The sequence below is a fragment of the Cyprinodon variegatus genome, unplaced genomic scaffold (genome assembly GCF_000732505.1).
Source record: "Cyprinodon variegatus isolate N-32 unplaced genomic scaffold, C_variegatus-1.0 Scaffold199, whole genome shotgun sequence".
Classification (NCBI taxonomy): domain Eukaryota; kingdom Metazoa; phylum Chordata; class Actinopteri; order Cyprinodontiformes; family Cyprinodontidae; genus Cyprinodon; species Cyprinodon variegatus.
The window spans coordinates 661,309-680,853 of NW_015150652.1; the positions used below are offsets into that span (position 1 = coordinate 661,309).

Here is a 19,545-nt window from a genome sequence, read left to right on the forward strand (position 1 = left end):
GCCTAGAGTGCCGGCTGTGGGGATCGAACTGGGTACTTGCAACCTTCTCAGAGCACACTACCCTAACTACTAGGCCAACACTCCACTTGAAAGATGATATTTTCAAGAGGAAGCAGCAGGGTAAGCTCATTAGGAAGAAAAGCTCTGTTCTAGGATGCCCACTGGATACATTGTAGGTGTTAGGAGAGTGAAGAACTTAAAGAAAAATAAAACCCCTCGTTGACATTTTCTACTACACCATGCATGTAGCTGCTACAGGGCTGGAGGGCTTCCTAATTTAGGGTAAGACCTTTGCATTCTACAAGCAGAAAAATAATAAATATCTTTCCTGTTAGGAGCTGTTATTTTTTCTAATATAGAACATATTTATAGACAAGTGCTTCTATGTTACTTTTGCATCTCTGCTCCTTTCTGTATGTCTGCTTCTGTCTCCTTGAACCCCAGTTGGCCTTGGCAGATGGCCGCTCACACTGAGCCTGGTTCTGCTGGAGGTTTCCTTCCCCTTAAAAGGGAGTTTTCCTCTCCACTGTTGCTGCATACATGCTCCGGGATTGCTGAAGATTCGATGACTTGATGCAATCAGCTTGTTTTCCTTAGACAGAAAACTTTGAACCAACATTGGCTGAATGATCCAATGTAATTGTTTCTATAGTCTAGTAGTTGACATAGGTTGCGAATTGATGCTATACAAATGACCTGAATTGAATTGAGATGAGATTTAATTTTAAAATGATTTAAAATTCAGTCCTATCCAGAAATTAAGTTTGATCAATTATTCTAATAACATATTTTACATGTAAAGTAGTGTTCCCATGGAGTTTACTGTTACACATCACCTTAATGTCTATATGTTCATCAAGGGAGGGAGGGGGAAAAAAATGTTGGGTTCTTAAAATATTATCAAAAGTATTTTTAATATATTTTTGACCTAGATATGTTAAGGAACAAAAGAAAGATCACATAAATTAAATATACAAGAGATGAAGGACCATACAATTCACATAGAGAGAGGATAACCTTCAGTGATGATGCATGGCCACTGGAGGGCAGTCAACACCACAGTGATAAGAAAGTAGTGTAAAAGTCCAGTTTATAGTTAAATTCTGCTTTGTGGTTTTCTTCATGAATATTGCAAAGAAGAGAAAATAAATGAATTAAACACATATTAAAAAATACATAAAACTGAAATCATATACAAATGCTGATGAAGGAAAACAAAGCAGATAACAGCTGGTACAAAGCATGAATCAACTAAAATATAAAAACATAGAAGACAAAAAACTTTATTGGAAAAAAAACATTGTGGTCTTAGGACACTGAGGGGAATCAGTATGTAAGATTTAAAAAATCTTATTAATCTTATTAGATTTTTTTAAGTGAAGTAAAAGGAAATGAATCCTTTAAATAGAAAAAAGTTAAATTAACTTGTTCTTTATAATCAATAGCTTAAATTTGTTAAATCAGCCTTTATCAGTAGTTTAGATAAATTTAGTTAAGATAACCTGTAACAACCAATGCTTTTAAAATGTAGGGTGAACTACAATACTTAAAGAAAACAAAGTCTTTTTCTCCAGCCTTTTCAGAGTAATAGATTGCTAAATGGAATGGCTTTTCTCCCTAAATTTGAAAAGGGCAATTTTTTTTTATTTTTTTTTTGTAAGAGTTAAATGAAGGTAGACGTGTGTAAGTAGGGTTTTTTTTTAGAGCTCTGAGAGGTCCATGATCCCAAAAAGAGCTTTGTCACTGTGGTTAGCTAAGGCAGCGAGACCACAATGACAGCCAGAAAAAAGACAGTCAAACCATCCAAAAAGTAAACATAGCACACTGTATCAAGTATTTTATGGAGAGCTGTGTGGTTTTGGTGCAAAATGCAGTGATGTGCTTGAGTCTGTGTAAGAAAGCTTAAATAATGCTGCCTGGAAGAAAGACAGTTTCCTGTCAATACCTGAGAATTGTTCTGCAGCAAAGCTTTATATATGTTGAAGTGCATTAATATAAAGGGAATAACTAAGCCATGCTGAGGTATTGAAAGAACAAATTTTAAGAAAGATGTATTGTAGCCAAAGAGTTATATTTAATCATGAATTTGACATGATAGAAATGGTAGAAATCTAATATTTTTTCTCTGCTTGTGTTAAAGTAGCCAGACTTTCTCTAAAACTTTTGGTATTTAACAATTGTGTTCTAGGCTGTATAAAGGACTTCTAAACTTTTACTTTTTTTAAGCCAGTACAACATGGTACTTAATGCATGTTTAGATTTAGCTCAGACACTGTGACTTGGTGTCACCTTGAAATTTTAGATACATTTAAGTTTGTTTTTAATACCAAGAAATAATTAAAACGGCAAGACCTATAATTTGGGACCAAATAATTGGCTTCTAATCAAGAACTAGCCTTAGCTTTATGTGCATCCAGTTGTGTGCAGGGACAATTTGTTTAAAGGTACAGTGTGTAATAATCACAGGGGTTTAGTGACATAAATGTAATAAATTATCTAAATGTATTTTTTTTATTATCACCTTGAGCTTAAAGTCTCAATCTTTGTGTTTCCCTTGTATAAGGTGCCGTTTGTAAAGTTACACAATAAAAAATTAAGAGCAATATTTTTTGGTATTTTAGCATGTAAGACAAATGGGGATTCATTTTTCCAATTCATATTTCCACAATGTCATCATACATTTATAAATATAAAAGTTTCAAAATAAATCTTTCTTCTGTCTTTGGTCCATGTTTGTTTTGATCTAAGCAGGAAGACGAATCACCTGGAGAACAGAGGTAAGGCAAGACAGTGTTCCTGAGCTCAGGCAGAAGCAACGAGGAATCATTATGACAACAGTGGCTGAGAAAGCTCTATAACCTGGACGAGCCGGTCAGCTATGCCGCTCTCTGTGGCTAAGGAACCACAGCAGCAGAGCCACAGCTAGCTCAGGAAGAGAGCTGAGGAGCACAGGGCAGCTCTGAGAGGCCTGCGGGGAAACTGTGCTGATGGCCTGAAGAGGTTATAAGTGGCCTGGGCACCACAGAGAATCAAAGCAGAACAGTGGAAGATCGTATTAGTGTGCCAGGCAGAGCGAAATCTGAAGACAGTGGAGAGCGGCTCTGGCTTACCGTGAGGAGGACAGTGTGACATTGTAGGAGCCCGCCAGGGCGACAAAGCAGGAAGAGACAATGACAGGCCAAGGCTAGAGGATCTGAGGAGCGTGCGGCCAGAGCAGGAAGAGAGAAAGCATCAGCTGGTCCGTTACTGTGCTGGAGGTAGGATATAAAACAGTCCTACCAAGGCTAAATTAAAACAGGTTTTTAAAAAGCCATTCTCAACCTATTAAGATAAAGCATTCATGTTTGATCCTTTGTCAACATTATTTTCTCTTTCCTCCTTTTTGATTTAAAAAGCTTGCCTTTGCGGCCTCATTCACTAAAACCCTGGTCAATTCATGATGCCTTCTCATCTCCTAAATTGTTTATAATTATCAAAGTACTTTAGGCAACAGTGCTGAAAAATGTATGGATTTAAAGCTGTGATCTGATGTAATCATCATCACTTCACAAAAAGGTAAGGAGGTTGTGGAAGCCATTTTGTACCATGATGGCCTCCATATTGTTGGAGGGGAGAGGTGTTCATCCCAGAGTTATTTGGTATTTGTTTCTCTCTTAAGCACACAAGGAATAGATAGAAAAGAAGAGGAACAAATGAATGTTTGATTAATTATTCATCACTTTAAAAGATTGAAATAGAGACTTGCTTTTGAGAGAAAAAGTATGAAAAAAGATGATGTAAAAACGAGCCTTTAATGCACACTGAGATGCTTTAATCTCTTTATCTATGTTATTTTGCTTTTTACAAGGCCAGTGGCTACAAATAGTACCTTGAGCAACCCCCGCCTTCCTTTCCTTTTCTGCATCAAATTGAAATTATCTGTTATAAATATAAACATCTATGTCCAATATTTAAACTATGTTTTAGTGCTTTTTTAGATCTAAGCTTCAAGTTAATGCTAATGAGGTATAAGAAATTCCCATCTTCAAATGAAAAAAGTTTTATAAATCCAAAACTGCATCTATTATGGATTTTGAATTAGAGATAGAAAATGAATCCTAGATTTCTTAAAAAGTGAATTAACCCTCATGTTCAGTGCTTAATGGGGATTTTGATATAAACATCAGCATCATAAGCTGCAGTGTAAAGTCATATTTCTACAGTTCTTGGACTATGTGTTCCAGGTGAGCACATAGTTTCTAATGTACGGACATGTAGATAAAAAGAAAAAGGCACTTTTTCTACTCCCTGACAGAATTGCATGAAAGGCAATCATTTGTATTGCTGATAGGAAAAAGCTGCTTGTGTGTAATGCTATAAAACCTAAAGTAGACTCAAAAATGTAAATATAATAACTCACAATGTATGATACAAGATAATACAAATACTGTAAAGAACCTGCAGTTCACACAATCTGATATGTCTGGTTGCCCTTGTGAAATAGAATCACCAAATGTTTTTGTACTTTGATGCATGATAAAGTCCTTGTATAAGAATGATGCCCTTAAATGGTCATCGTAATCAGTGCACTGTAAGTTGGCTTTCGCATGTTTGCAATTTCTATATAGAGTTAAAGTTGTCTTGTGTCTGTATCTATGCTGAGATGGATGTATGATCCTAAGATGCTGCATTCGGGGGATGAAGCGGAGATCCATGTTGTGACAGAAGTGCATCTATTTGAGGAAGCAAGGAGGACAGTGGGCAGTCTAAAGAGGCACAGCTGGCTAACACCTGGAGCTGCTCTGGTAGTAGGTTGGCTTCGCTGCAGACCTTCTGACACAAGGTGCTTACAGTGTGACATGTTTCCGTTTTCCTCTGGGTCAGCTGGTTCCTTTCCATGATTAATTTCTCTCTTTCTGTCTTCTGTTAAAAAAAAAAAAAGCACATGTAGTAAGCAAAGCCTGGTTTACAAACCTCTGGAAATTTTCCCTCTAAAAAAATTATCTTACCAGCTTATTTATTTCACACTGTAGATTATATATGCAGTCCAGCTTTCTTTTACGGCAACGCTGAGCTGCAAGGCGGTTTTTGCTGCGCCTTCTAACATCGTGGACAAACTCCAGTTGTTCTTGGGTAAGAGTATGTTGCTTCAGCAGATGTTGAAAGTCATTACGGTTCAGATTCACAATCCAGTCCACAGAGAATGGCAACTGCACCTGTGGAAACCACAGTTGATGTAAAGTTTATGCAATCAGATGTTGCATGGCAGATAAAAAAGCACACAGTTAAAGGAGCATCTTCAAAGACATTCATGTTTTTTAGTGCTATATTTAACATATATTCACTGGAAAGAAGAAGAAGAATGGGAAATTAAGTTTGCATAGTTATATTTTTCCCAAGCTGGTAAATATTAACCGTAATCTGCTGCTGTAAGCATGAACCCGGAAATGTGTGCACAACAGATTCATTTAGCATTATAAATCTAATGCTTTATGCTTGCAAATTTATCCTGGGTAAGGAAACTAAAAATCTTACCAATGGAAAGAACTCAGTTTTTCCTGCTGACTCCTTATTTTTACTTCTCATCCTATCTTTACAGTGACATAAGAAAGTTATATGGTATGACCTCTGGTAAATGCTAACTGAAAAGGGTGAGCTGTGAATTTTAGCCGTGTTGGACTCTGAACCAGAGCGCCTGCTCAAACACACACATACATCTCCTCTACTGGGTGAATAATTAACACTGTAGCTTATCTGCCTTACATGAATGCAGATGCGTATTTGTCACTGATAAAGCAAACCTGACCCTCTTATCTAAAAGAAACACAGTGTCAAACATACAGGAAGCAGACCCTGGTGATTCTATTTATATAAAAATCTGTGTGTGTCGAAGTTAAACTTTTTGTTTTTATATTGGCAATTTATTCTGTTTGTTAATCTGTTAATCTGTTTTAATGCACCATATGCACTTGCAATAGGCTCTGTACACACCATCCTAAAATATATTGGTGTCAACCACATGCTGAGAGAATGCCTTTTTTTACTCATTACATATCTTTTTTAGTCAAATGAATGTCGTTTCACAGGCCTTTGCCAAAGTTGAAGTGGTAATCAGTTATTTTATTAAGCTGTTGAAGCATGGATGCATCTACAATCTGAAGGACAGTAGATCTTAAGGACCAGGTTTGGAGACCCCTGGTCTATAGCATACAATAATATTAAATACATTGAAACTTGGCTGTTACCTGTAGGGCCCTCTCATTTGTGGAGAACTCGCTGTCTCCCTCTGTTTCCGCCTCTGAATCACCGTCTTCCCCTGAGTTTACCGACGACACACATGATGGAGGTGTCCCCTCATACTCAGATATTCCACAGTTCATTTGGTCATAATCCATATAAAATGGGCACCCAGTTTTGGTGGAACCAAGGTTGTTCTGAGGAGTTGACCAGTCTAAAGATGAGCTCTGCCCCCATCCACCATATGCATCGGTTGAACATCCTGCTTTACAGTCAAGGATATTTTGCTGGTAGGTGTCTTTACTTATATTTGATCGCTCACTATGGTGATTTTTACTCTCTGTCTTCAGTGTGCTTCTTTCTCTACAGTTTTCTTGAAGGATGGCAGCTCTATTTGTGTTTGCTGTTGGTAGATCTATTCTTCCTAGTTGACTAGCATCATCTGTGTTTTTTTCCTGATCTTCTAACGTTGCATTTTGGTAAGTGGAGCATGTCTTTACTGAACCATGGTCTCTTGATGTTTTACTTTCTGTAATGCTGACAACGTGCATTTTATGCCCCATTGACTGAGAGATTGTGGAGTCTACATCGAAGCACCTCAAGGGGCAAAAGGTCCCTGATAATCCCTCACAGAGGACTGTGCTTGGCTTTTGGGAGTGTGTCTTGACTGTTGGTATCACTGATGAGATAATTTCTGATGTATATTCCATCTCTTCTTCATTTGACCAAATGTTCTTCTCTCCCTTGGATCCCTGCTTCCCTTCCTGTTTAAATGTGTCTTCTTTAGAAGTATCGATTACGACTTTGCTCCCATAGTTCTCTGATTTCAAATTGTGCTTTTCAGTTTCACATAACTGCTCTGCTTCAACTTTGTTCTCTATGGCAAGGTTGGAGGTTGGATTTCCAGTGAAATTAACCACAGTTTCCCTTTTACAGTGTGTCTTGTTGGGGCACGGAAAGCAGGAGGGGACACAGTCACCCCTTATCCCTGCAGACGCAGGAGTCAAGGGACATTTTTCACTGGCAAACAATTCTTTCTCACAAGCTAACTGGAACTTGCGATACTTTGGACCTTGTATGACTGGGTCAATTAACCCTTCGGCTACAGAGCCAAAACTGTCTGTGCTAGTTTGACTTCCCGTTTTTATGCTCACTGATTTTTCACAGTCCCATGTCATGTCCTGATTGGGTGGTGAGTCAGCGACTGGTTTTACTTCTTTGTCATCCAACAGCACATCGTCAGAGTCTGTGCCACAATTTTCCTTTGATAATCGCCTCTTACATTCCTTGGAACAACAGGTCTTTTTCACAATGGGAGCAGAGCCGTTGCGTCTTGAGAAGAACTTTGGCAGGAGGAAATCAAAACATGCCTCATCCAGGTCCTTGAAGCCAAGAATCGAGGCAGAGTTTCGTATTTCTAAAACATTCTCTTTTCCAAAGTTGAGTTTGGATGTGTAGGCAAACTTCAGCAATGGTTCAAATCCATCCACTGTCACCTGTTAAAGATAATAGATAATCAAATAACAGCGTTTTTTGGGATATAGTAACAGTGAGAGATTGCAGTGTAAATAAGGGTAACATATTATTTTGTTTTTGACCCGTATTACTTTTCATTTTAGACTTTATTAGTTATTTTTGTTCAACTACATCACAAGATTTGCTATGGCTTACCTTAAACTATTTCTCAATTAAAGGAGTAAATCATTACCTATTAATATTAACTTAGGAGTTTTACTGTAAGGCTCGGTTCAAAGCACATAACAACTTAATATGTGTCGCACAGTAGTTAAATTACCTAGCCTAGTTGAATTACCATAAATAGAAGTTAAAGACTAAAAGTAAAATCCACCTCAGAAGAATGAAAAGCAGGGTCAAATTAAACAGTGTAAAATCACGTCACTCCTAAAAACTGTGATTTATGAATGATTGCTGTTTTATAAACTTGTAAACTTTCCTCACATGTGCATTGGGAATTTTATGACACAGAAGCCATTTGTCATTTAGGCTTGAATAAGAAAAAAAGGAAGCAGCTCAATAAAAATAATCAACCTGTTTTTAACACTTGATGAGAGTCATGTAAAGCATTTTCTGGCAAAGTAACTTTGTGATAAGAAACCAAAGAGGCAACTTATTATAGAGTTTTAACCTAAAGTTATGTTCATGCTGATGAAATATGATATTAGTTTTTTACTTGACTGGACACTCTTTATATTTTCCATTCTCACCTAAGTTTCTGCAGGATAATCAGTAGGAGTGCAGGTACTTATGTTTGGGTAAACTGATATTTTCAAAAGATGTTAACAATACTAGTGAAATAAATGGTGTATAAATAAACAATAAAAGCTTAAGGAATTACCTCTATAAAACATATTCAATACACCATTTCTGGTGAGGAATAACATTAATAACAATAATGTTTACTTCCACTTAAAAAAATATGCGACACATAGCTCCATGACATCTATTTCTTATGACTCTATGGTTAACAATATGATTTGATTTTGCGATATAAAGCTTTGAAACAAGCCTTATACATCACATGATATGAAACCTTTAGAAAGAGGAGTTGGTTTTATGGGTTTTGTGAGCCTGAATAGAGATTTAAAAAGGTTTCTAAGTAATTCACTATCTTGAAATATCAGGATTCAGAACAGTTTAGGTTTCACGTAAGACATATACAGCATTCCAGCTAAACAAAAGAGACAGAGCTGAAAGGGTCTCGGTTTGTAGCAGCAGGACCTGAACAGCCCATCTTTATAGACTCTATTAAGAATCCCAACTATTATCAAGGTGCTTAAGGGAAGTTTGTAATTATTTGAATTAAATAAAGCTGAAGCAGAACCACACAGTAATTCCACAAAATATTTTCAGCCAATCCAAGAAAAACAAAGTCTTTGGCGAAGAAAAATTCAAAACACAATGTTTTTTTAAATGTCCTAGCGATGACTTCTACTGGAGAATAATAATGCAAACTTTACCCAGTCTGATATTAGGGACAGGTAGATGCTTACATTGAGCTTTTCGCTGATATAATTTCAACCAAAGGGGGTAGGTGGGTTACCTAAAGTTCTTCTAAGCTAAAAAAAATAAAGTTTGTTGATATTACCTTTTACTAAGTAAAATAAACTTTCGATATATACATGACAATCAATTCTCATTTTCCACAGATGTACTTAAAAAAATATATGTTAAAGGTAAAGAATTCATTTTACAGAACAAAAATATTTCTCAGGATATCCTTGTTTTCAACATGAATGTAGCTCCATTCTATCTGAAATTAATCATTAGCAGACAGTGGTCTGTTCTGGCCTCAGCCCTTCTTGGACTAGCTGTTAGCATTAGCCTCCAGGTCCAACTAAGGGGCATAAGGGAGAGATTATCACCTGTAGGGATATTAACAGCATGTTTTCAGAAGAACCTCTTTTCAGTATTCTTCATTTACTTAGGCAGGAACAAGAAATACAAATTAAAGGAGATACAGTTTATAGACACACATTTTATCTTACATTTGAGAATAAATTATATGTCCTTGGAAACTTTTTATCCTGTCCTTTTCTGTGTAAATAACTGAGAAATTATTCTAATTTGCACATCAGATGATCATCAATACATCCATTTTCGCAATGGGTGGTGGTGCCTATCTCCAGCTGTCTTTTGTTTAATCATAGATTATAATAGTAAACTCTAATTGTTAATGTTTTCAATTTGCAAAAAAAACTATGAATTCCATGATTAAATTAAGCATATTTTTTCTATATAATCCACAAGATGAACAAAAAACACTGGCAATGTTTAAAATACACCTGAACGCAATTATTGATTGTTAACTGCAAAGTTGCTCTTCTACGTTAAGGTTGGTTTTGTTTTACAAGCTGACTGTTCATGACTCATCAGCATAAAAAAAAAGCATTGGCACTTAAGGAAATAAAGGCTTTGGCTATGTTTCTCACTTTTATTTTTAAAAGATTTGTGGTTTTGTCAGCCTACATAGTTTTAGGTACAGCCTTTTCTTTCTTTTTTTTTTTGCAATATGACATTCAGAGTTGGCTTCTCACCTCTTCTGGTAAAGTAATCACTGCTCCATGTTGGGAGAGGAAAGAGATCTTTTGCAAGAAGTACTCGCTACAGGAAGCGAGCACAGAGCGGTGGGCTCTAAAACTCTGACCCTCCACCAGCACCGTCACATCACACAACATGTCCCGGCAGCGCTGCTCATTCAGACGGTGCAGCACCTGGGAGGAATGCACTGTGGACTCAAATGTAAACACAGACGACCATGGGGTAGTCTCAGCCATCACAGACATCTGTGTGTACACAAAACACATAAAAAACACAGGTAAGCCCCTTACACATGACTAAAAAATACGCTATTAATTAACAGAAGAGTTAAATAAGAAACGTTCTTACCTTAGAAAGCTGGCTTTCTTCAACTCTCTAAGGTGTTAAAGAAAGTTCCAGCAGCCTTGCAGACATGGATTTTGGTAAATGGAATGCCGTCCAACCAGGCTGTTTCCCAGAATGCCTTATCACAGCTCAGCTACAAACTAAAAACTGAACTTGACTCAGTCATATGGCCTGTGAGTGCGTATGTAAGAGGGAGGGAGAAATACAGGGAGTGTGTGTATGTGTATCTGTGTGTGTGTGTTTGCGTGTTTGTAAGTGTGTTGCAACCACCATGGGTGTAACAAAGCAGAGCTGACTCATGCACTCCTTCTGATAAAGGATGAGCAAGCACATTTTACCTCATTGGGGCAGTCTGGTGAACTAACAGACTTTACTTAGGAAATCCACCCTGAGCACAACAAAAGAGTCTAAGGAGAAGGGAGAGAACAAACTCTGTGTTTAAAGATGATTAACTTATACCAAGCAGATAATTTTGAGGATATACTGTACATCCAAAAAAACAGAATAGACACCGATTTCCACCGGGTAACACAGCTAGATACAAAAGGCATTCCCCTCTATATAGATTTATCCTTCTTTATTTTTTGTTATTTGCCTAAACATATCTTATTATAAGATAAAGATAACCATGGGAAAACACGAAATACAGTTTTTATAGCTATTCAAATGAACCAATATGAAGAAATATTTGCCTCTTGCACCTAGTAGCTGGTTGTGGCACTCTTTACAACAAAATATGCCTTAGTTAACAATGAATCTTTCTCATTGCTGCCATGAAATTGTGGCTAACTCTTTGCAAAGTTGATGTCTACCAAAACTGGAGAATTTCCGAGCTATCTAGAATCAGATTAGTTCTCTCCAAATTGGAATTTTGTTGATGTTGGATTGGTATGTTTTTTTTAGAGGTTTAAACATTGTTTTGTGTCATCTGATCAACCTCCTGATGTCTCTTGGGAATAATTTTGGCAGCCATTTCTGGAAGTGTAAAAGTTCAGCACTCTTATGTGTTTATTGTTTTCTTGTGGATAATACCTTCAACTGTAGTTCAGTTGAGTTGAGAAACAGTTTTCCCGACTGATAGATTTAATGATCTCTAAGTGAAACTCTTAAGATAAAGCTATCCAACTGGTTTCATTTTAGTTCTTAGACATGGGTGTGGTTGTTGACATGAAATACTTCCTTGGAAAACTGTTGTTAAGAAGGTGGTTGGGGGGGGTTGCATTGCTCCGGCTTCTTCTTATATCAACTTTTTATAAGCTTGAAAAGAATTCCTTGTTCTTAATAAAGCAAAATTAGGTTAAACCTGTTAGAGCTCAAACACCTTTTCAAAGCTCTGCAATGGTTTTCCTGAACTAATAATACACGAGAAGGTCATTATTTTTGTCACTTTGTGCAACATGTGTTTTTTTTTTCTTTTGCATACAGTACATCTTTTTGTTTAAGAACTATTTATAAAATGGTGATGCACATGTCAAAAACTTTATATGTGATGTCCTCTGAACTTCTATGTTTTGAGAAAGTCGACTCCTATGGGTGCTACATAGCAAATGTTTCAATCCTTCTTACTAAATGAAGTTGGTAATGTCACATGATTTGAAAGAAGAAGGAAGCCAGCCACTGTCAAGCTAGCCAATCAGATGGGTGTTGCATAATTCCAGAATAAAGTAATTTGTCATAAGAAAAAATAAATCTTCTTCCTTTTTCTTTGTAAGGCTGAAAATGAGGAGATAACACAATGGTGCTGGCTTGGAGAAATGAAACTAAGGAAGTGATGCTTTATTACAATAAAAGGCTTTTTCGTTGTCAGAGGAGAGTATAAAGCAACAGTTCATTTTGTATATTTCTCCATCTACAGGATAACCACTGAATTAAATTCAACTCAGACAAAAGATACAACAAAATTTATCATTGTTCATTTGTACCCTTGCTTCCAAGGGTTTGTATTTATTGTAGATACCTGACAAAGTTTTAAACACTCTTTGAATCAGCATCTAGAACATATCCCACCTTTTTTTTTTAGCTCTTTCTAGTATCTATGGTTCTACAAAACCTGACAATGGTGAAAAACATCAGTTCTCCGTCACTGAAAATACTGTTCATTAAGGTACAGTATGTACTTTTTAAATGAGCAGTTAACTTTGACTTTTTTTCTTTGTCATTTTACTGAAACAAACTTCTTTTATTAGGGTTTTTTACATGGTAGATACACTAAAAGTAGCACATACTTGTATAGAGGAAGAACAATGATGTACTGCTTTAGACTATTTTGAATATTAAAACGGGAAAGTGTGACCTGTTATATTTCATTTTTACTCAGATTCCATAAAAAACCCAATTTATTTAATGACCTTCAAAGTTTCCTGATTAGTAAATATAGTTTCCATGTGTGTAACTTCATCATGAAAATAAAGGTGCAGGCCAGGCAGATCAGTAATGAAGCTAAGGAAATATTCAAAGCACAGCTGGGTTATTTCTGTTTATAGAAGATGTTTTCTTTGAAGTTTGTCTCAAGTCGCAAGGAAACAACAAACTTGCTTAAGAAGTTTCCCTTGACAGATGACATCAAAATCCAACCTCTTGGCCTACATGCAAAAAAAGATATGGCAAAAACTAAGATAGTTACCACCATCAACACACAATTTCCACAGTGAAACAAGGTGGTGGGAATATGTTTTGGTATATTATCAAAAACAGGGAGACTGGGATAGGTTGGGCAATGAATTAAGCTAAAATCTGCAGACTATTAAAAAAAAGAAGCAAAAAAAAAAAAAAAAATCAATAAAAAATCATTTAAGCAGCTCCAAATGATTGGGACAGAGTTTCACCCTTCTTCGTGGTTTTGATAAACGCATGGCATGTTTTAGTACATTATAAGCAAGTCAAAGTCCAAAACTAAATCTCACTAAAAATCTTTGGCAAGATTTTAAAACTTTTGTCCACAGATGCTCTTCATCCAATCCAGTGAATGGTTTGGAGCAAATGATTACATGTGCAAAGATGGCGGTGCACAACCCAACGACTTACAATTCAATTGCAGGGAAATATTGACGACTAGAGGCTGATAAAAATACACATTACATACATTCACATCCATTTAGTGATTAGTTGACAGCTCAAACTAGCTGGAAACTTTGCATATTATTCATGGCTATTTGAAATTTGTCGTTGTAATTTGATAAAATGAGAAAAAGATTGCATGATGTTAATACTTTTGTAATGTGCTGTTCACTTTTAGGTTTTCAATAATGACCAGCATAGTTTAGCAAACTTAGATTAAAACCCTAAAATTCTGTCATTGCCTACTAGAATCACTCTAACAACTTCTCAGTGATGACAAGCTTACATCTGCGATTCACACCAATGACTTAGATCATCCACAGAAACAGGTCCTGTCTGTGTAATCATACAATTCAAAGACTGTGCATGAAAACAGTCCGTTCGCTGGTCTAGTGTCAGCTGAAAGTCTGAAAGACTCAGGCTCTTGGAAGTTAAGGGGTCAAGAGGAGTCTTGCCTAGTTCGATTGGCAAGGCAAAGCCTCTCTAGCTGCTGTCTGCGCTCACTGTGGAGGGTCACCAAGCTGCGGTTCTCCTCTGTCAATCGCTTAAATTCCTCCTCAAGACGGGCGATCTCTTCAGCAACTTTCTCATCCTCCACTAGCTCCGCAAGCAGCTTGCGCCTGAAAAAAATTTGAAAGATAAATCTTATTTTTTTGGTTTTCCATGGTCTATCCTAAAGTATCCTTTGATATGTGGGGAAAAAAATGACAGTTATCTTATAATACATGTAGGTCAAAATACACAGAACTAATCTGTGTTGTATGGTGGCCCAGAGGTGTCAAGTTAAAAACATTAGCCACAACATAAAAAGAAAAGCCACAATAGAAACACAATAGCCATAACACACATCCAAAAAAACCTAGTAAAATAATAAAATATGCTGGATCATGTAACAAGATCTATATTTATAAGAGTTGCAGGACAAATACGTGAAATATCTGTTATTCAGTGAGTTGCAATTGATTGAATGCACTGATATTTGGCTGATCCATCAATTTATCCACTATACTGTTGGATAAGAAAATAAAATATTTTGTAGACAATATCATTTTGTGAATAAAACAAACCATGATCTTTATGGATAGATATTATTCAAACAAATAGAAAACAATTTATACTATTCCATTCCAACTTATTTGATATTGTCTCTTTTTCTATCTTAAAAAATATCAAAAATTCTTAATTTAGCATCTCTTAACTTTACTCGGGATGTTCCGGTTAGTTGTTTGTGTTTCCTATCCTATTAGCACTTCCCTAAAAATACTGCTAGTAGATTCATTAATGACAAAAATGACAGCCAATTATTTACATACACTTGCCCTTGTTAGATATTTCCATCAGTCATCTTCTCTGCTTTTAGAATCAAGGCGTCAATGTAACTCAGATAGGAAACCTACACATTCCACCACCCAGCAACACTATGTTGTATTTTGGTCATAGTCAATGAAAAAGGAAACTTCATAGACAGAAGGGTTAAGAGAGCCCCCTGATCATAAGCCTCAGCTAACTGAGCTTATATGTTTAATTTCATTATTATTTTTGTCACTTATGTCAGGGCTTTTTTGGTCATAAGTGGCAACATGTGAGAATTAGAACATGCACAGAATGGTAAATTTAGAGTTTCCCTTTTTGTCTACTGCATAGAATAATTCCAACAGTACTGCGGACAAGGTCCTTGTAAATCTAACCATTTTCAGCTAATTTTACTATCTTTATCAAACATGACACTTAAATGCTTGAACAAAAGTAGATTAGCCAACTTCTGTCCCTCTGCCCATACTTTGTCTGTCTGCTTTTTGAGGAGCCTAAAAGCACATAAATGCCTAGTTCCCTAAACGTAAAAGCTTTTATCAACACGTGTCAGCCAATAGTTTCTCGGGCTTCAGTCACACTGGATTTCGTACTGACAGTAACTCTTATAGCTTGCCTCTAAGTCCTTAAATAATCCTATTTGGATACACATCTAGGGAAAAAAGTAAGACACTATCTGCATGGAGCTCAGTCATGTTTCTGCTTGCAACTAAGTACAAACAGGTTTTTGATGATGATATTTTAATGTTTTTTTTATGTTAGTGATCAAATTGTGAATGCTAAAGTATCACATGCATAGGAAAGCAATGCTGTTGTATCATTTCCTTCCTTTATTTCTGCAGCTTCCTAAAATTGAACTATGGAGCACATTCACCATGGTGACATTTATACCAGCCTAAACACACAACGTGTCAGAAACGTGTGCCCTTTTGGTAAAAAGAAAACATAAAGATATGTGACATAAATGATAAATAAATACAGGACAATCTTCTGTAACCACTAAAATTACAGCGGATATGATAATCGCAATAACGTATCATGTCAAAAGTTGACGTAACTAGTGATATAGTCAGTGAATTGGAATACTCATTGTGATTAGACATTTTTGTCAGATTATATCTACTTCTTGAAAAGCAGATATGAAAGTAACTTTCATTAAGCCCAAATTTTCATAAACCCTCATTTCAAATTTGTTATTGGTCTCATGTATTATTATAAACTAAAATATCATATTTTTCTTAGTGGTGAGCAGAAAATTATTAAATTTAACTCACAAAGGCTTCAATACATTATTCTGTGTGTAATTAACCTATTTAATTTGTATTAACTAAAAAGTAAAAAAGTGAAATAAACACGTTTTTCAATATTATCAAAAATTTCTAAATATGTCAATCATTAATATTGTTTTCACTGGCAAATCTGCGTTTACTTATTGTTTGTACATTTGGTTTTGGTGGTGATCTAGCTTATATTGGGAAATTCCGTCTTCGCTTTCACCTGCAAATGAAATTATGTTTATTATTTTTTTTTACCTCATATGTTTTACTTCCAACAAAACATAATATTACTCAAAGACGACAACTTTCACGCGGCATTATTTGTTTTTCTGAACATGGAAGTAAGTATAACACCATGTGTGCATGCATGTGGGTGTATGTGAGTGAGTGTTTATTTTTGTCGCAGAGAGCGGCCAAAAAGAGGAAGAAGGAATTTTTCCAAAGCACATTCAGACACGGAACTTTTAAAATGATTACATTACATTTGTTTACCATCGTAACATATCCTAATGCTAAAAAATACTCCAAAGATTTTTTTTTTGCAGGAACTATTTCCCAATAGTTACTACAACTGGGGTTATCAATTTATTGTGTTTCCTTTTGTTGTACTTAATTTGGTAAAATATAAGATGAACAGTTGTAGTTACATGTGTGCTTCTTTGCTTGCATACAGACAAAGAGCAGCAAAGCCTGTAGGAAATGATCTTGTCAATGTTTTGATGTCACTCCTGTTGCCAGTCTTGCATCACTCAGTATTGCAAAATGCAATTCTTTTCACATCTTCAACTCTGAAATAAATTTTTTCCCCCCAAAGTGTTTAAAGATACATCATTTAAAAAGCACTTTTATATTGCATGGTTCTTTTATATGTTGTCTATGTTTTAGATAATCTAATTGTTTTTTTTTTTTTCCTGTGGGGATAGGTAACCATGGCAACATGAACAAATGCAAGTGTAGCAACATGACTCATCATGTCTAATCTTATCTATGGTCAGTCTTTATGGCGTTCTTTATCTAGGAATGGTGAATTGGTGTAAGGCCCAGTATTTCCCAGTCGAGAAACTATGAATCAGACAGACATCCCTCCAGTTAAGAACCCCTTAATACCCTTTAAACGCAAGGTGCTGCCTTTGGTAAAGAAGATATTAACCCTTTAAAGCCTGATCCAAGAATAAAACAAAACAGAAAATTACTTTTTTTGGGTTTGAAGTCCTTATTTGGCCTTTTAACAAAATATGTAAAAAGAAAAATCAGAAATACATTTTTTATATTAATAATTTATTGCTATGCGATAAGTCAAGATTATTTTTTGTGTAGTCTTCTACTGGCTTTTATCAGCTATATCTGATTGTGTACAATTTAACCATTAAATTATGCAAAAGGTGTCAGATGCAAAACATTTCAGAAACTGTATGTGTCAAATACGATACATTTGGCATTATAGGGTTAAGAAACTCTATCAAACCATGTTGTCCTTTTGTGCTTTCAGGAAAAATCTTTCATTCAACTTTAGGTCATTCAACTTTAATTGTCAATGCAAATGTGTATTACAATAAAATTTGAGTTCTGCCATTAAACCATCCCATAGGAAGCAGTCGGCAGCTTGGAGCTCTCATGGGAGAAATCTAGGAAAACGGGTCTTGCTCAGGGGATAAAGAGCGGTACCAAGAATATTGAACATAAATAGGAGACTGAAATAATTTGAGCATATTTTTTTATATGTTTTTTCTACAAAGCCTTACTTGCGTTCCTCAAGGACAGATATCTCATGTTTCACGTGGTGGAACTCTCTGGCCATCCTGCAGTGCTCTTTGTACACCTGAACACTCTCTCGAAGGGACATGCAAGGCGGCACAGGCTGCAACACAAAAGAAATATGAAAGCAAAAAAAAATATTTTTGCTTGGACTTCTGTTTGAGTTTTCAGTTACACTCTGATGTATGTCATTCTATGTTTTGTTGGCCATTGATTTTTTTTTTCATTTTGTGTTATGTCTAAGCAGTGTTGTATTTTTTTTAATTACTCTCTGTTGCCCCCTTGTGCCTTGTCTCCTTTCCCCTAGCCCTTCTATCCACATCTCCATATCAGCTCATTAGCCCATTCCTTGTTCTCTCACCCTATACAGTATACGACTCCTGTGCAGTTCCTCATTGCAGGTTTCTCTTCATTGCTTCGCTCTTAGTAATGCATGTTTCCCTCTGGTGTCTACTGGTTTTGGTTTCTCTTATATTGTTCCTGTATTTGTGCTTCTGTTGTCATCTGCATTTAAATTAAATCTGCAAGACCTCATCACTGCATTTGTGCCCTCAACTAACTTCCACCAAACCTGGCAGGGTCAGAGTAAATGTTGCTTTATCTAAACCCTCCCTCTCTCTTATGCTACAACCCCACTGGGTTGTGTTTTTTCCTATCTTTAATTTGTTTTATATACAAATGACTGCCAGAGCCATTACACTTGATACCACGTTATCAAATTTGTAGATAACTCTGTCATTAGCAATAGATAGCGTGGTGCTGATGAACTTTGAAGTATCACCGTGGGAAAAAATGTGCACAACTTTAGAAAAAGCATATAATCCCGATTGAAAATTTGTAATCAAACTGTTGATCTGGTCCCACGGCATGAGATTTTAGCCATAGGTGGAGACAGTGGCAAAAAAAGTCATAACAGTACTGTACACTGATTGAAAGCGTCACAGTTTAATGTCTGTTCAGTTTTTATTGGGATGTTTTATTCTTGTTTTATTGAATCTGTTGTTACATTTTTTTATTTACTATAGGTTTGCATCTCTTTCAATTTAAAGCAAGAATTACTACAGGGAACTATAAAAATATCCAGTAAAATTGCTGGTATAACAAGGAATGATCTTAGTGGCCTCTACAAGGCCAGATCTCTAAGGAGAACCTGATATTATCCTGACTGTTTTTAGAGGGGTCCTTTTCCCATCTATCTTCATTTAGGAGGATCACCAAGTTTAAAAAACTTTTTTTGCTGCTTTCAGCTTGGCAAACTTGATATTTTCCTCATCCTCGTCGTCTCCCGCTTTATCCGGAACCGGGTCGCGGGGGCAGCAGACTAAGCAGAGACTCCCAGACTTCCCTCTCCGCTGACACCTCCTCCAGCTCTGTTGGGGGAAGCCCTAGGTGCTCCCAGGCCAGTCGGGAGACATAGTCTCTCCAGCGTGTCCTGGGTCGTCCCCTGGGCCTCCTCCCGGTGGGACGTGCCTGGAACACCTCCCGAGGGAGGCGTCCAGGGGGCATCCGAAGAAGATGTCTCAGC

The 19,545-nt window shown here is 36.4% G+C and overlaps 2 protein-coding genes across 5 annotated transcripts in view; both read right to left on the reverse strand.

Moving 5' to 3' along the window:
- Window positions 1-933: 933 nt before the first annotated feature.
- On the reverse strand, window positions 934-12,031 carry LOC107087936 (transcription regulator protein BACH1-like). 4 transcript variants are annotated; one of them, XR_001481360.1, is made up of 7 exons: window positions 10,624-12,031; window positions 10,272-10,520; window positions 6,225-7,712; window positions 4,989-5,195; window positions 4,831-4,902; window positions 3,111-3,193; window positions 934-3,012 (listed from the first exon to the last, which is right to left on the reverse strand). XR_001481360.1 is itself a non-coding variant. In XM_015379794.1 (6 exons), exons 2-6 carry the CDS (start codon window positions 10,518-10,520, stop codon window positions 3,185-3,187), a joined length of 2,025 nt encoding a protein of 674 aa, XP_015235280.1. In that variant the 5' UTR covers window positions 10,624-12,031; the 3' UTR covers window positions 934-3,184. The 4 variants fall into 4 exon arrangements, 2 of the variants coding, with proteins under 2 accessions (XP_015235280.1, XP_015235279.1); XR_001481359.1 differs by having other exon boundaries at window positions 3,111-4,902; XM_015379794.1 differs by having other exon boundaries at window positions 934-3,193.
- A 607-nt stretch (window positions 12,032-12,638) lies between these two features.
- The window catches only part of map3k7cl (MAP3K7 C-terminal like), a 19,807-nt gene continuing 12,900 nt past the window's right edge, over window positions 12,639-19,545 (reverse strand). The window contains exons 4-5 of the mRNA XM_015379795.1: window positions 18,008-18,123; window positions 12,639-14,297 (exon numbers count right to left, since the gene is read on the reverse strand). Of these exons, the coding sequence (XP_015235281.1) occupies window positions 14,117-14,297; window positions 18,008-18,123 (297 nt within the window). The 3' untranslated portion in view covers window positions 12,639-14,116. The remainder of the gene's footprint in view (window positions 14,298-18,007; window positions 18,124-19,545) is intronic.

Bases quoted from the DNA above. Each gene is read 5' to 3' on its own strand.
- LOC107087936 (XM_015379793.1), bottom strand. From the start codon at position 10,520: ATGTCTGTGATGGCTGAGACTACCCCATGGTCGTCTGTGTTTACATTT. The intron at 7,713-10,271 runs GTGAGAAGCCAA...TATCTTTAACAG, and splicing joins TGATTACTTTACCAGAAGAG to GTGACAGTGGATGGATTTGA. The intron at 5,196-6,224 runs GTAACAGCCAAG...TGGTTTCCACAG, and splicing joins CAAATGAGAGGGCCCTACAG to GTGCAGTTGCCATTCTCTGT.